The sequence below is a fragment of the Octopus bimaculoides genome, chromosome 2, assembly GCF_046866305.1.
Source record: "Octopus bimaculoides isolate indiv1 chromosome 2, ASM4686630v1, whole genome shotgun sequence".
Classification (NCBI taxonomy): Eukaryota; Metazoa; Mollusca; class Cephalopoda; order Octopoda; family Octopodidae; genus Octopus; species Octopus bimaculoides.
In genome coordinates, this window is record NC_142929.1 from 34,482,388 (window position 1) to 34,499,572 (window position 17,185).

Consider the following 17,185-nt stretch of genomic DNA (forward strand, 5'->3'; position numbering starts at 1 on the left):
ACAATTAGAATATAACCAGTAGATTACTAGTATGTGCATTTACTATCCCTAAACATTACGGCATAACAAATAAGAAAATATATGTATGCTGTCAAAGTTAGGGGTTTTTCTCCCCACCAAATTTCAATATTTGTCAGAAAAAGTTTAAAACTTAAGAGCAAAATCTGTTATTCTAATGAGTGACAATTTTAGTTCCACATTATTTATTATCTAATGATAGGTTCAGCAAAAGGAATTTATTTCTTCTATTCTAAAATATTTACTAGACCCTCTGCAGGAAGAATAAATGAAAATAGGGGATATTCATTTGCAAAAGAAAAAGAAAAGAAAAGAAAAAAAAAAACTATAGGTTAAATAAGATAATGAATCGTGGATCACATAATGATGTTAGATAAATTCATTCTTTTATTTGTTTCAGTCATTTGATTGTGGCCATGCTGGAGCACCACCTTAGTTGAGAAAATCAACCCCAGGACTTATTCTATCGGTCTCATTTGCTGAAGTGCTAAGTTACGGGGACGTAAACACGCCAGCATTGGTTGTCAAGCAATGGCCGGAGGGGGGTGGGGAACAGACACACAAACATATGCACATATATGACTGGCTTCTTTTCAGTTTCTGTCTACCAAATCCACTCACAACACTTTGGACGGCCCGAGGCTATAGTAGAAGACACTTGCCTAAGGTGTCGTGCATTGGAACTGAACTCGGAACCATGTAGTTGGTAAGCAAGCTACTTACCACACAGCTACTCCTAAGTATCTAATATCATGATGAACTGAATTTTTAAGTTTACAAAGAAAAATTACCCAATATAAAAGCTATAATAATAAACTGTGAGTACAGAGCAGTTACAATAAAATCCACAAGAAAATGATCAATACATGGTAATACTACCATGTGGTGACAAGCATGTAGCACTGAGTAGTCACCAGTAACAACTAGAATATATCCAGTAGATTACTAGTAAGTGCATTTAATATCCCTAAACTATACGACATAACAAAATATTTGTATGCTCTCAAGGTCAGAGTTTCTCTCAATATGCTATATGACCAACACAAACTTGACTTAAATTCGAATCTTTTTTCTCTCAGCATTTTGAAAATATAGAAAGAAAATAATTTCAATTTTACACTAGAAGACATTTTAAGCAATGGTAGTGAGAATCAAAGAAACTGAAAATAAAGAAACTTATGTACACAGATGAAAGTGTTTGATACAATATTGTAAATATCCCAGAGCTTTAAGAAATGATGCCAGGACCCACATAGAAATGAGATTAGGCAGAAACAGATTTTAAAAAGTACTCCTCTCTGAATATCTAAATAAAATTATGTCTGAGGAGACAAACATACTAGATATATGGAAGGTATAGTACTCCAATAGAATATCATATGAAACCATTAAAGAAATATGCATTCATTATCTCAGAACATTCGGCCAAAATATGAAAATATATGTATGGTTTAAAGATAAGGAATCTATGTGTGAACTCCAAAATATTCTACTAAAATGTCCTCGAAAACAAATGATTTTTTTTACAATTATATGGCTAAAAATGAACCTCCTAGTATTTAAAAAGAATGCTCTCATGTGTTTTTCTTTTAGAAACAGCAATATTTTAGAGATTTTAATGTCAAACAAATCTTTTTTAATAAACAACACAAATATGAAATCAACAGTAATTTCTTCAAACTAAAGGGATATGATAATACCAAAAATATTTACCAGACTGTCAGTATAAAGAAATGAAAATAAAGGAATATTCATTTAGAAAAAATAAAATTTACAGGCTAATTAAAATGTGAGCTACCACAAAAAATGCATTCCATGGATAATACATTCATTTTTGAAAGATTGATTCACTGAATATCTAACATGGTTTTACACATCCTATGTATTGTAATAAACTGAATTTTTAAATTCACATAAATCAACATCATTATTTAAGTCCATTTTCATGCTGGCATTGGCTGGACATGGCAACTCTATCTGCTTTGACATGGTTTGTATGGCTGGATGCCCTTCCTAACACCAAAAATAAAATAATGCAACAAAAGTGATGGAGGTGTTACAATAAATTCTACAAAGCAATGATCAATAGTAGTCAGTACATGGTCATATTACCATGCATTGATAAACTGTAGCACATTGAATAGTCACCAGTAACAACTAGAATATAACCAGTAGATTACTAGCATGTGCATTTACTATCCCTAAACATTACGGCATAACAAATAAGAAAATATGTATGCTGTCAAAGTTAGGGGATTTTTCCAAATATTTGTTGGCTAGACAATAATAATAATAATAATAAAAAAAAAAACAAAAACAGCTGAATTTTGTTACCTGGATGACCTGAGCATAAGTGAATACCAGAAAAAGATGGGGGGAAAAAAGCTCAGGAAGTTACTGCAACTACTAACAAGGATTTTAATTTTAGAGTGAAGGGAAAACTGTATGTTTGTGTACAAAGTACACAAGCACAGTTGCGAAACACAAGTATTGGATGGTGAGGATATATGAAGGCTGGAGAGAAAAGGGGGATTTAAGAGGAACGGGATATAGTGTGCAACAGAGGCTTCATTGGAAGACATACAGCACATATAGATAACAGCTTGGGAAAAGTGCCAAGATATCCAAGAGGAAAGTAGCTGTGGAAGATAAAAACTGAGGAAATATGGGTAGAAATGGAGGAAACTGATTTGATCTTGAAGAATGAACTCCCTAAAAAAAAAAAAACAAACAAGATGGAAAAGGTTTGTTCAATTCATGCAAGCATGGAAAATGGACATAATGATTTCTAATAAGAAACAATGCAAACAAAGGATTCAGCAAGCAGGTAGAAGTACACCAGGACTCAAGTTCTCAGCAAAACTCTATTTATTTTCCTACTCAAAACCATAATAGAGGAATCTAATACTGTTTGTTAAAGTGAACTGATGTATTGATTCTCATAACTGAATTTTTTGAAGATAGAAGAAATTCCTAACACAGAAACAAAGCTTAGAAGTCAAAAGGCCTTTAATTCAACCTAGCAAATCAAAAGTAGCAACTCCTTTGCTACTTGGGAAACAACTATGCTTGGTAAGCTTCCTATATGTACTTAACAGCTTTGTAACTTAGGTACCATTATTAGCAATGGTGGGGAGTGCTCTGAAAGCATAATAGCAAAAATAAATGGTGGGTTGAAAGTTTAAGGAGCCACTGCTACTGTAGGCAACAAGATTCTTTGAGTAAAGGGTGGATTTTTGTGATATTTGTTTACAAAGTGTAATGTTGCATGATAGCAAAATGTAGGTATGGAATGCAGATAAAATACAATGGTAACAAAGAAATGAGTTGAGTTGGATGTGTAATGCTAGTGCTTAAGAAAGGCAGAGTCTATAACAAGAGAGAAAAACTCAGAATTAACAAAACAAAAGTAGTGTGCAACAGAGAATACTCCACTGATGCAGACATACAATGGTCATGAAGCATCAAGTTTTTACTATCCCTAAACAACGATGACATCAAACAAGAAAATCTATGTCAAAGTCAAAATCCATCAAACTCCAGTATTTGTTGAGAAAGCAGTTGAAATACATACCAAAAGCTTCTTTTGCTAATTTAAGGTCAGATTCTTCTTGAAGCTGCCTCCGCCGAAGTTTTTCAGCATTCGGATCTACTGGCGATTCAACTTGCTTACTTCTGGATTCCTTAAACAAAAAAAAGTTTTTTTTCAATCTAATAAGAAAGCTAAAATTTAAAAACTCAACTTCAACCCATGAAATCCTATCAGGAGCTTGTGTTAAGCTATAATATCCTTGCCACTAGGTAACAATACATAGGCCTTTTGACAGACAATTACAGTATCATGGAATTATATACTTCCTGATAAAGCTTTATATTTTAATTTATATATTTACCATAAAAAACTTTCTTGCACTGTCCAATTAAAAAGCTGCTTACAATCACTTGTTTTTAGTATTTTGGAGCCCCTTGTTCCCTGTTCATTAACAGAGACTACAAACTCTGAAGACAAATTTGAAGACTTTTCACTTTCAGTATATTCAAAATATAAAGAGAAAATGTTTTACTGTTTGTAGATGATACAAAGATTAACAATTTTAGTTTTCAATAATAGTAATTATGAAATTACAAAAAGATGTAATGTGAACCCAAACAAGAGTATGAAATGAAACAGATTTTTTAAAAAATACTTTTCTTTGCAGCATTTCCAATGGCAGGAAAATCAGCCAATATAAAGAAGGCTGATCAGAGTAATTGAGGGGAACAATTTCTAGTTGAGACTATACATAGCTTGTTTTTGACCATACCACCTGGTTAATGGTATAGTTAAAAATTAGTATTTTTATGCCCATTAATAGATATATATATATATATAGCAAAAACCTACAAACCTATCATGTTCTTAAGGTCAAAACTCACACTGTAAGAATATACAAGCATAACAAAGTTTAAGCCGAAGGATAAGATGCCTTTCTTGATACCAATCCTCACATTTTCAAGTAAAGTACTATTTCACTGGTCTTTCGCATATAGAACTACTGCTTATGAGGCATAAATACACACATATATTTTGGACTTCTGCAGCCTTTCCAGCAACCATATTTCATTCACAAGGCATTAGTCAACTTGATGCTATAGCAGAAAGTACTTACCCAAGAAGCTACACAATCTACGAAGAAAAGTAGAAAACTATCCAGAAGGCAGAGTTTCAAAATGAATGTGCATATATAATATTGTTTTAACATCCATTTATCCATGTTTACAAAGGCCAAACAAATTTCATGGACATTTTAAAACTGGATGATATTTCTGTTTCCAAGTAAGGTAATATTTCTCTCACACTCCTTCCATTACAAACAACACAGTGACTGGACGTATTGCTTACAACTGGCACACAGTGTCAAGACAGGGACATATATAATAGGCTTCTTTCTGTTTCTGTCAACAAAATCTAACTGCAAGGCTTTGGTTAGCTTGAGGCTATAGTAGATGTTGAGTATTGAGACTGAATCCAAAGCCACAGTTACCTAACAACACAGCTATGTTTATAAAAGAGAGGATGACTAATATATTAATCTAATGGCACCTGCCACTCCTCACTCTAACCCACTAATTCTGATTTTCTCAGTTTCTTTCCCAGCTTGCAACTGGTCTTGCAATAACTTCATCCTTCCACTCATTTTCATTTTACTTATCAGGCCATTCATTTTATTTGCCCTTACACTACTCCATTAGCTTGGCAGCAAAATATGTGAATGATGCAAAATGTTACAGATGGATGATCAAAGAAAATTATATAATAGCATCTTAAATGGAATTTATTCCATATTCATTACTGAAAATTGTATAGAAATGTTAATATTGAAACATTGGTAAGTCTTTTGGTCATCACCAATTTGTGTTATCACATGAAAAAGGTTAAAAATAGATTTTTTTAAAACTAAAATGTGCTCAACGAAATATAGAGAAGCAAGTAGGTTAAAAAATATATATTAAATTGAAATATTACAGATTTATACTCTTTGAAGAAAGACACACACACAAGCACACAGGGAGTAACTTACTTCATCTTTCAATTTTTCTTGTTGAGCTTCTTTTTCAGCTATGATTTCAGCTATGGGTCGTTTTTTCTTTTTTTGAAAAGCTCTAACACCTCAGAAGAAAAAGAAAAATACAGAGACAATTAGAGTGTAAGTGAAAAAACAAAACAAAAACGTACATTGAACTATGAGTGGATTAATATTGAGGAAATATTACTCTGAGTCTTATCAATTCCGATAACAAATTCATGTTAATACAAGAACCTCTAACAGTTTAGTTTTATATTAATCCAAAAAAATGTTGGCTTCTGTTATCAAAACACCTGTAACCACCCAAAATTACCCTATTCATATTTTAATGCGAATTTCAATGAAAATCTTCTTAGTATATTCATCAAAATATGATTACACTATGTAAACAATTGTTTACGCTGTCCAACATTTTACATGATAGCTGATTGCTACAAATTTTTGGAAATTTTTTTTCTTCCATTTTGAAATGTTTTTGAAAGAAAACAGAAAAATCTATAAAAATATATGGCAAACATAAAAACCACATGTGTCATTGTGAATCACATATTTCTATTTCCAAAAGTGACAATTCAGTGAGACAAATTCAATAATTTGCATGTCTTCTATATAAAAATCTTTGTTGTATTCTCACTGAATGTTAGCTAATGTATGCTAATGTTTAAACAAAACTATTTTATATTTTGTTGAATTTACCGGTATTTACCTGTAATTAGATTCACTCTGAGACAAAAATTATGAAATAGATTTGGTTAAGAACCTTTTGTTAAATTCTATTCCAAAAATCACATTAATATATTGATTGATAAAAAAGAGTTGTTTTATGAAATCCACGATTATTTTAGAATTTAATTGAAACACATAAGGGAACGAATAGGTTAATAAAAGTATATGAGCACTGATATCTACAAATATTGAAAATATACATACCTATAAATATTAAATTCATTATAAAAGTCTATAAGCAAGAAATCAACTTACTAGTCGTCATTTCCTCAGGTTTTACATCTTTCTTTTCCTCTTCATCATCCTCCCAATTATCCTATGAAAACAGATTTAAAAAAAAAAAAAAGAATATTCAAGGGACATTTAAAACAAAAGTATGTTCATTAAGAGCTGATCATAAAATTAAGATTTAATTAGATTTTCTTTTCGTTATGATACAACTCTACTGAATACTGAGCTGACCTGCAGAAACAGTAGGACAACATAAATGTCTCCAAAAATCATTTCAAGTGAACTGATAATGCAGTAGAGCTAATGAGACTGCATCTTCTATAAAAATATTTCTATTACACACAAACTGGTGCAGAGGACATTGAATTTTATTTTGACCAGGACCAACCATGCAAATCATTCAAATAGAAAGCATTTGGATAACAGGATTCATGACTGTTACAACTGCTTAAGACATTTGGGACCCTGAGAGAGAGGTTGTGGTAGTTTCGATCCGATGAAGATGGCCCTATGATCAAAGGCTTAAGAGCCACAACTATTGTCTTTCTGTATACTAGAGTCAACATTAATCATATATAATGTGTCTTTTTTTAAAGCAACAGGACATGACTTGAAGGAAGGGGGTTTGATATTTCCATAAAGTCAAGCAAATATATAGTGACTTCTTCAGTGGCTCGAGGGACTCGCAACGCAGTATGTACATACTGATATTCTTATTAGTCAGCTCACGAGAGAACATCCTGGAATGCTATATCAGCAGCCTTCCATGTGTTTAGTAATCTAAGCACATAAAAAGAGATGATGTAGACTTGATAACAACCTCTACGCCATGATACTTTTCTTCAGGTTCAATTTCTTTGTAGGCTTCTGCCTTGCCAGATCTGAAAGATACCGCTAAAGGTACAGAGGAGTGGTCTGACCAACTGAGATTAAGATACAACCTGTCTACATCAATTTAATCCAGTATATATCCACCTCTTGTAAATCATTCATTTTATACGTTTCGTCCATCATATTTTATTTACTAACTGCAGTCTTTAGCAAGTCTTACTTTCTTAAATCTTAACAGATTATATCAAATATTTTTGCATTAAAAACATCTTTCTTACAGGTAAATTGCTTCATAATTCCAAAACGGTTAATATACAAAATGTGAATATCATCATCATCTAGCGTCTAACTCTCACGTGATCTCAAAGCAAGGAGACTAACATGCACACACACAATGGGCTACTTTCAGTTTCCATCTACCAAATCCATTCACAAGGCTTGGCTTGGGAATCACATAGTGGGATTGAACACAGAACCATGTGGTCAGGAAGCTAAATATATATTCTATTATAAATTTGAGTGATGTTTCTGTTACATTTTTATGTTTGTTAATTCCTCCTAGACTTTTGGTGCAAGGACGAAACTCAAACCAGCAACTCCCCTAATCCCAGGGAATGTCCTAGGGGGTCTAGTTTTTATAGGGCTGCCTAATTGGGGCCCAACTACCCCCCCCCCTATTTTTACTGCATTTTGAACTGAATACATGGCATTGGTGACCAAATCAGAGCAATGACAATGAATTTCATACTATGAACTCCAAGGAGTATTGTAAGGAGGTTCAGTTTTTGAAGGGCCGCTTAAATGGGGGCCCCACTGACCCCCCCCCCGGATTTTTACTGCATTTATCTTGCACCTACGTTTATTGATTAAACTATGATCAGCATCAGTGCTTAGCATATTTGTAGAAATACATTTGGGCATTCTAAATACCTTCACATACATTCAAATAAAAATAAAGTGTTATAACAGGTAGGTTTCAAATGTGGTAGTGTGGATATTAATACTTTGCAGATTATGAAGCTTATGTCTAGTATATATATATATATCATCATCATCGTTTAACGTCCGCTTTCCATGCTAGCATGGGTTGGACGATTTGACTGAGGACTGGTGCAACCGGATGGCTACACCAGGCTCCAATCTAATTTGGCAGAGTTTCTACAGCTGGATGCCCTTAAACTATTTCAGCTCTTATAAATCTAAACTTACTTCTTTTTGCATCATACAAATGATGATCAAAGGACATTGCAGTCATGACCATCACAGCTATTAAAGTCATAGTATTAACCAGGACTGCTATTATCTGACAGTTGCCTTTTAAGATGGCAGGTTATGAGGAAAATTTTGCTATTTCTAGCAGATAAAGCAACCACATAGGCTCTCTCATCGGTCACCCTGTAGAAATTAGCAAAAAAAGCAGTGTTACCAAAATAGTGAGATTTAGAGATGAGGAATTTAATTAGATAAATATCACTAACGTGATTATCCCATATGATGGGAACGAATGTGTAACTCATTTCAAGCTTGTTATACATACATGTAACGACTATCTCATGTAAAAAGAGTAAAATTATATTTTGTATTAGAGTCGTATGTATTCACATTCCGTACTTATTACAAAACAAATTATGGAACAATTTCTTGTAACAAAGGTTATATTACGTTTTAAATATCTTACGAAAATACTTGATATAATCTATGAGATATAAAGAACCTAGACAGACGTACAAGCATGCTTGCAACTACCAACGTTTGCAGATCATAAAAAAAAAAGACAACAAAACATGCGCAATATTCTGTGACTGTCACATTGAACCCATTGTGTACAGAGCAAATGATATATATACACACACACAAAAGGAAGAATTAGCAAGTGCCGGTTAAAAACTAATCCATAAAATAAGTGGTATGACAGATGGTGACAACTTCCACCTTTTGAGGTTATGAACGAAATACCTGAAGATTTCACACACACAAGAGAGAGAGAGAGAGAGAGAGAGAGAGAGAGAGAGAGAGAGAGAGAGAGAGAGAGAGAGAGAGACATCGGAGAATCAAGGCTCTATGTTTCGGCGATTTAGTAGTACTATTTAACTTCCTGAAATCTATAACAATTGTTTAAATCACTAAATCAACAGCGTATTTCGGTTTCTTAAGTCGTAGAAAGCAGAAGAATTTTACAGAGCAAGAATAACGTTATATTAACGAAGCTAGATTGTACGAACGGGGAACACCACTCTAAAAGATTCAATAAATGAAAGAATACAGTTAATTAGCTTGTAATTGTTTTATTGTAAAGCGAGTTATGACAAAGAAAAGAAACAGTAAGGTACAAAATAGTTACCAAATTTTCCAATAAGACGTTTTTTTTTTAAAACATATTTTATCTTGAAAGTTTACACGTGACAACTAAAACCGGCATTAATTACATTAATCAGAAAACAAATCGTACAATTGTATTATTAAAACAGCTGCGGCGAAACAAAAGAATTAGGCGTTAAATAGGTTTCTATCTACTATTTAATGTATTCAATTTAATCAAGTCACACACCTAAAAGCAAAGATCGTCATAATATATATCTAACTGTAGCGATATATATATATGATGTTATGTCTTTATATACAAAATCAACAATATGGTGTACAATTGGTTGTTTTGGCAATTGTGCTCAAGCACGAAAACGTGTTGATAGCAAAGTTTACTCTATCCTGGGACCAGCAACAGGATTGCAAGCTCATTATACATATATAACCAACCATAAAATATCAAAAAGTGCCGTTTGAGGGATATGGTATATATAGTTCCTTAAATGTGTTAACTGAGAGGTAATCTAGAAGAATTTTACAGAGCAAGAATAACGTTATATTAACGAAGCTAGATTGTACGAACGGGGAACACCACTCTAAAAGATTCAATAAATGAAAGAATACAGTTAATTAGCTTGTAATTGTTTTATTGTAAAGCGAGTTATGACAAAGAAAAGAAACAGTAAGGTACAAAATAGTTACCAAATTTTCCAATAAGACGTTTTTTTTAAAAACATATTTTAGCTTGAAAGTTTACACGTGACAACTAAAACCGGCATTAATTACATTAATCAGAAAACAAATCGTACAATTGTATTATTAAAACAGCTGCGGCGAAACAAAAGAATTAGGCGTTAAATAGGTTTCTATCTACTATTGAATGTATTCAATTTAATCAAGTCACACACCTAAAAGTAAAGATCGTCATAATATATATCTAACTGTAGCGATATATATATATGATGTTATGTCTTTATATACAAAATCAACAATATGGTGTACAATTTGGTTGTTTTGGCAATTGTGCTCAAGCACGAAAACGTGTTGATAGCAAAGTTTACTCTATCCTGGGACCAGCAACAGGATTGCAAGCTCATTATACATATATAACCAACCATAAAATATCAAAAAGTGCCGTTTGAGAGATATGGTATATATAGTTCCTTAAATGTGTTAACTGAGAGGTAATCTAGGCAACGAAACTGGATCGATCATTCTAGTATGTAACGAGTTCGACAAACTCATTAAAAGGCAGAGATAACTCACATGTGTTCTTTTCTCTTACGAATTAGTTTAGTTCCTATACTTCCTTTTCACTACTTGAGTAAAGTTAAGATCTCACAGCTGTTTAAATTTGATGTCTTTCAAACCAAGTTTAGGCTGTTAATCTTAATACAACAGGCCTTTGAAGAAATTTTTGAAAAATCATACTAGAATATAACAGAATATAAAACAGTTTTTCGTGCCAATATAAAACCTAGAAGCGACGAAGTAGTGACATTTTTACACCGACTAAAACGTCCACGAGTCATCTAGTATTATATCTACATAACATCATGATGTTTTAATAGTAAATTTGGAGGAAAGTCGTCTCGATGAAAATGATGATTAAGTGGTGATAAGAAGGAAGTTCAAATTATAAACTTAATTTTAAATCAAAATTAAAACCAAACTTATCGGTCAGCCATTTTGGAAAAAAAAAAAGAAAAAGGTTCTTTTAAAACACTTTTCTTTTCACCTTCTTATAATGGTTTTTAGAATAAGTTTACAAAACTCACTTTAACGTCGTCCTCTTCGTCTTCTCCTTCCCATTTATCACTGACAACGTGTTGGAATCCAAAATCTTCCTTTTCTGTCGAGAGAACAACCAATATTGAAGTGCCCCATGTTAGTAGGAGGAAAAAAAAAAAAAAGGTTAAATGAGAATAACAAGCTATTTTGTGGAGTATAGAAAGACGTAAATGAAAAGTAATGAAATTATATCACCATAATAAGTGAACTAAACACTTTGAATCTTTGGTGTAATATAAAGATTGGAACCACGTACCCCAGTCTGCGTCCGACATCTTGGAAAACGTTGCCGCTACTGATTATACTCTCGTAGCTGAGCAGAAATCGCTAACATTCACTTTTTTCAAATTTAAAAAAGAACATACTGTGAACACATAAATATAATATTTAATTTTTCTATTAAATATTTGTACAATTTTTATTGAATAAAAAAAGGATGATAGAGTCTTCGTTAGTTTCTTTTCAAAAATAAGTCCCTACTTGGAGATTATACGCATGTGTTTTATGTATATGCGTATGTCAGTGAATATTTTTCTAAAACAAATTAATTCTTTCTTTATATTGTATTATTAAGAAACTTAATGTCACGTTTATTCACTCCATAAATTTATTATACTTTTTAAAATGATTTTCTAATTTTCTGTTGCTATGGTTTACGGTTTTGATTTCTCGTTGTAACGTGACGCATCCCGCAAAAAAGTTTGGCGCCAAGTGACATAGGCAGTGCTCTATACTGGTTTTAATTTGTTTGCATACGTGACTCAACGTCGTACCAGAAGCCATTCAGTCTAATTTGAACACGTTATTTCATCCTTTATTTATTCATGATATTCACTTCTTTTACATTTGCATCTGTTTATAACGTACCTTTCAAATTACAAACTATATGTATATAAATTCTTATAAGTGTGTATGTCCCATTTCGCCCACTTAACAATTGAGCAAGATGTCGCCATACATCCTACTCTAATAATCGTTAAACATAATTTGTCAACTAAAAATACTTTTCTATACTTAATTTACAAACATATTTAATTATTTGAGCGTTTATAAATTCATTAAGGAAGGTAAGTTCTTGTGTCGTGAAATGTAAATTCTGATGTTTCTTCGAAAGATACTACCCGAAATGTCAGCTTACCAACACAGGAACTTTTTTTCTTTTTACCACAACAGATCATTACTACTTACATCAGATTTTAAGTTATTTTCGTTTTCTTTACATTAAGTCTTAAAGTAATGCCAACTACCAATTTTTACAAAATCAAAAGTAGAATCTTGCTACTGAATATTTGGAAAAGTTTAAATTCTGTGTATTTGGCACTCATTTGTTCACTTACCATTTCCCTTTCCTCATGAGGAAAGGGAAAAGGCGGGTACCAAACTGAGGTGGGAGTAACAATGGAAGAAAGATTGAAATTTTTAGATTTTTTTTTTTACAGAACACTGAAAAATGAAAAAAAAAAAAAAACCCTTCTAGTAACTTAGCAGTATGTTTGTGAGATACATTTAGATAAAAAGGTCTCTTAGTTCGAGATCAGATCTAGAGTCAAAAGTCTTCAAAAGAACTGTCCCATCTTATGTTCAGATACTATATTCAGGAATTCGGCGATGGTAAAGAATACGCACACTTGGTGGTTAGGGTTACGCCGAAAACGGGTGGTGTGCATATTCTTTACTTCCGCCGAGGACTTCATTATCTATTGCAACCTTTTTTTTTTCCTGGAGACATTGTGATGTGATTCGAAGATTGTGCTGCTATTTCTAGCAAGTTGAGCGATAACATAAAGGCTCTTGTTTGCTCTTTTCGAGAACGGTTATAACGAGACCACGTTTCGTGTGTCAAAAATGATCTTTGCTCGCTAAAATTTCCGCACCAGACAGCACTCGACATGGTTTTATTTCTAGTAGGCTACTGTGTATAACAAACGCATTGATATTTTGTTCGGACAGGTTTGTGATCTAACAAATTCGTCATAAAAGATATATATGTGTATTACTTACAGTTAGGATACAAAACCGAAGTTTGTTTAGAAATATCGCAAAACAGTATGCAAGTATTTGTTTAGCCCCAGGTCAGAACTGATCAAGCAAACTTATGATCAAAAGCGTTCCAGCCTAAATTATCTTGACTTTTAACCTCTTTTAAGGTGCGAATTGAGGAAGATTTGACTCAGCTGTTATTTCTAGCCAGTCGAGCTTCAGCGAAGAGGCCTCTGATGTGACGAACAAACCATGAACAAAAACTCAGCGACTAAAAGAAAACATCGATGTCTGGAAAATGTACAAATATTTATGGAAAATGGTGTATATATCGTTTCGATAGGCTTAAAATACCTCATTCGCTCAAAAATAATCTCATAATTCCTATAAAAGTAAATGGTAAGCGAATTGAGTAAAGATCAGAACACTATATTCCTTTTGCTTTTTAAGGAAATCAATTGCCTTGATTTTAATTAAAATTTGACATGCATTGCTTACATATCTGAGATTGTCTCGAATTACGTGTTGGTAGGTAGTAAGTGAAGTATCAAGAGAAAATAAAAGATAAATATCGTATGTCAAACCTCATAAATGTGTGGTTTATAAGTACGAATAACTCTGTTAAGTGCAGCATACCTTACACGAGTGCATACTCTACTGACTTTCCTCATAATTTTCAGAAAAATGAATTTTTTTAAATGAAATTTTCCACAGATACCTTATATCGAAATATAATGGGGAGGGAGGGAATTGGTGGGCGCGCAGACATAAACCCACAGCCACATATATATATATATGGTGTGGCCACCAACTTCACATTAAATTCCGATATAATCTACACCGGTGGTTCTCAACTGGGGTCCATATGACCCCTGAGGGTCCACACAACAAAATAGTAAGTTGGGGATTCACAATAGTATTTTAGGGCCCCTGAAAAAATTTTCCTGTTGACATAGGTATTGGTATGTATTGCAAGAAACAGCTAGATTTTTCTCTAATATTTTACATAGTTCAACTTATACAAATTAATGTGTGGAAAAAAATAATACCATTCTATAAAACTAGTTTTTAAACATCGAATTTGCTGCGGGGGTCCAACAGAATAAAATAGCAATCAAAGGGGGCCCATAGATAAAAAATTTTAAAAACGGTTGAAAACCCCAGATCTAACAGATACTAATTTTTTTATTTTTTACTTGTTTCAAGTCATTAGACTGCGGCTATGCTGGGGGTACTGCCTTGAAGAATTTAAGTCTAACGAATCGACCCCGAAAAATTTCATTAAAAGAAATATCTTTCTCTGAAAGTTATGAGAAAACAAAGTCGTGGTAGGAATGGGGGAGGCATTTCTTTAGGTATGTCGTTAAATATTATCTATTTTCGAAAAAAAAAAGGAGAAAAAAACCATCAATCCAGCACCAAGTGCTTCAATTGGTCCGTTCTTTGTAAATATGAGAGCAAATGGAATGGAAAAAAACATTGCAAAATGTAAAAATTATACGAAAAGAAAACAGACATGATTAATGAAAGATGCATTGCAATATGGGTGAGGGAAAATACTTTAAGATGTGGTGAGGATGACCTGTTTTCTAAACAAATATGGTAGGCATTCACATGTGTAATATAGTGACTTGTAAAACTTCGCTTAACTAAGATTACCAATACAAGAAAAAGACAAACCATCTGTGCTTAAAAGTTTTTAAAAGAAAGGTGGTGGGGGGAGATAGCTAATAATCTTTTCTACAGTAGGCACAGGGCCTGAAGTTTGGGGGGAAGGGCTAGTCGATTACATCGACCCCAGTGCTCAACGGATACTTATTTTATCGACCCCGAAAAGATGAAAGGCAAAGTTGACCTTGGCATAATTTGAAGTTAGAACGTAAAAGCGGACGAAATGCAGCTTAGCATTTTGCCCGGCATGCTAACGATTCCGCCAGCTCGCCGCCTCCAGGGGATAACTAATAATAACAATTAATTGGCATTTTGGGAAAGTATAGCTGTAGAATGGGATTAAATATGGTCTTCAACCCTTTGGCATTCAGATTACTCTGTCAAATGAAATGCTTTATTTAGAATTAACCATGCATGATTTGAGATTTCAATGAGTGACTATATTTTTAGAATGACATTGTTGGATACGTGTGAGAGGCTGATCTGAACATAAAACGGGTATTTGGTCTAGATATGGTTGGTTTAAATGCTAGAGAGTTAAAGTCAACAGGGAAAGCAACGTATATCTCGTGTAGACGTACAGTGTTAAAACACAAAATCTAGCTGCAAAGTCTAATGACAGTTGCTTCTGATAGGACATAATAGAAGAAATGCCTGAGGACTCTACCCCAAAGACTCACCCAGGAATAGAAGATGGATGGAAGGAAGAAATTTGGATGAAAAGAAGCAAGCGATTAAAATTTCAGAAACAGTTTTTGGGTGCTGTACAGACCTATATATTCCTAGGAATTGCATTTGGTCAAGTTGTTGATATATTCAGTGCCGGTGGGAAGTTCATTAGTTTATATATCAATTCTTGAACTGCAGATGTTTAGCTTTTAATACTCTGTGCACCTAATTGTAAATATACTCTACGCAAGCGACTTTTGTAAGTAGCAAGAACAATTTATATAGTTAGCTTTCTGTGTTTTGTTCAAGTTCTCATTTATTCCTTTATTCCTTTAATGGTTTCATTCGTAGGACTGCAGTCATGCTGGAGCACCGCCTTAAGGCCTGGAAAATGCAATAGGAACCATTTCATGGCATCCTCTTCTCCTCTTCAGGAGATTTTGAATTTGTCAGGGTTTCTATGAATTCAAAATACAGACTATAATTTTTAGGGTATTTAGCTGTAAAAAAGAGCAACACAATGCCGAAAAATTTAGAGTCCAGCTACAGTTAAATATTCCAACATTGTGATTGTCAAACTGACAAATATCAAATAAAAAGGTGAAATATCTCCCCTTGTTTAGTAATGCAAAATCAAAATAGAATTTGCATCCGTATAATTCTTTTTTCTTCGTTATGGTGTTGAACAAGTTAAAAAAGTTGAAAACCGCCTTAATTTGTTTACCATCTTTCAAATCCTCACAGCCCCTACTATTGGTGTCCTGCCATCGCCCTTACTTAAGAGAGAAATACGGCTCTGAAGAATGATCGAATCAAGTTATAACTTTCAAGAACAGACGAAGAGGAAAGTGTATAACTCCGTGCAAGTAGCTTGCTGTGATATCCATTCCTTCAACGTTCGCAAGCCTTACTTTCTGGAAATGTTTTGATAAATAAATAAATAAGTACACATGTATATAACATCTTTTGGCACAATTCCTGTCGGGTTAAGCAGGTATAAGCTGGGGTTAGTTCGAGTAAATGTCTCCTCAATTAATATGCATCTTGCTTTTAATTTCTTTAAAAATGTCAGCTCAGCTGCAACATTCATCCTAAAAGAGTAGTTGAATTTAATCTGGATACTACTTAAATACAAAGGTCCCGACGCATCTAGGTAATCCTAACCCTAACGAGTGTTAACTATAAAAACATCGTTACGTTGATGCATCGAGACCTCTGTATTTAAATAGTGCCTTAATCTGTTCATATATCATATAAATTCACACAGAAAAAAAAAAGACTTAGTATGCAATTTACATGTTAGTTTGGAATTAGATAATTTTCTTTTTTATATTGGCGAAGGAAATTTGTGATGAAAATACATTTAATTGGAACGTTGGTGGGCTAAGTGAAATGAA

General features: G+C 33.2%; 1 protein-coding gene across 1 annotated transcript in view; it reads right to left on the reverse strand.

Moving 5' to 3' along the window:
- Positions 1 to 12,814, reverse strand: part of LOC106868104 (eukaryotic translation initiation factor 3 subunit J-A) — a 28,566-nt gene extending 15,752 nt beyond the window's left edge. The window contains exons 1-5 of the mRNA XM_014913226.3: positions 11,725 to 12,814; positions 11,456 to 11,529; positions 6,567 to 6,627; positions 5,580 to 5,668; positions 3,593 to 3,701 (exon numbers count right to left, since the gene is read on the reverse strand). Of these exons, the coding sequence (XP_014768712.1) occupies positions 3,593 to 3,701; positions 5,580 to 5,668; positions 6,567 to 6,627; positions 11,456 to 11,529; positions 11,725 to 11,743 (352 nt within the window). The 5' untranslated portion in view covers positions 11,744 to 12,814. The remainder of the gene's footprint in view (positions 1 to 3,592; positions 3,702 to 5,579; positions 5,669 to 6,566; positions 6,628 to 11,455; positions 11,530 to 11,724) is intronic.
- Positions 12,815 to 17,185: the final 4,371 nt, after the last annotated feature.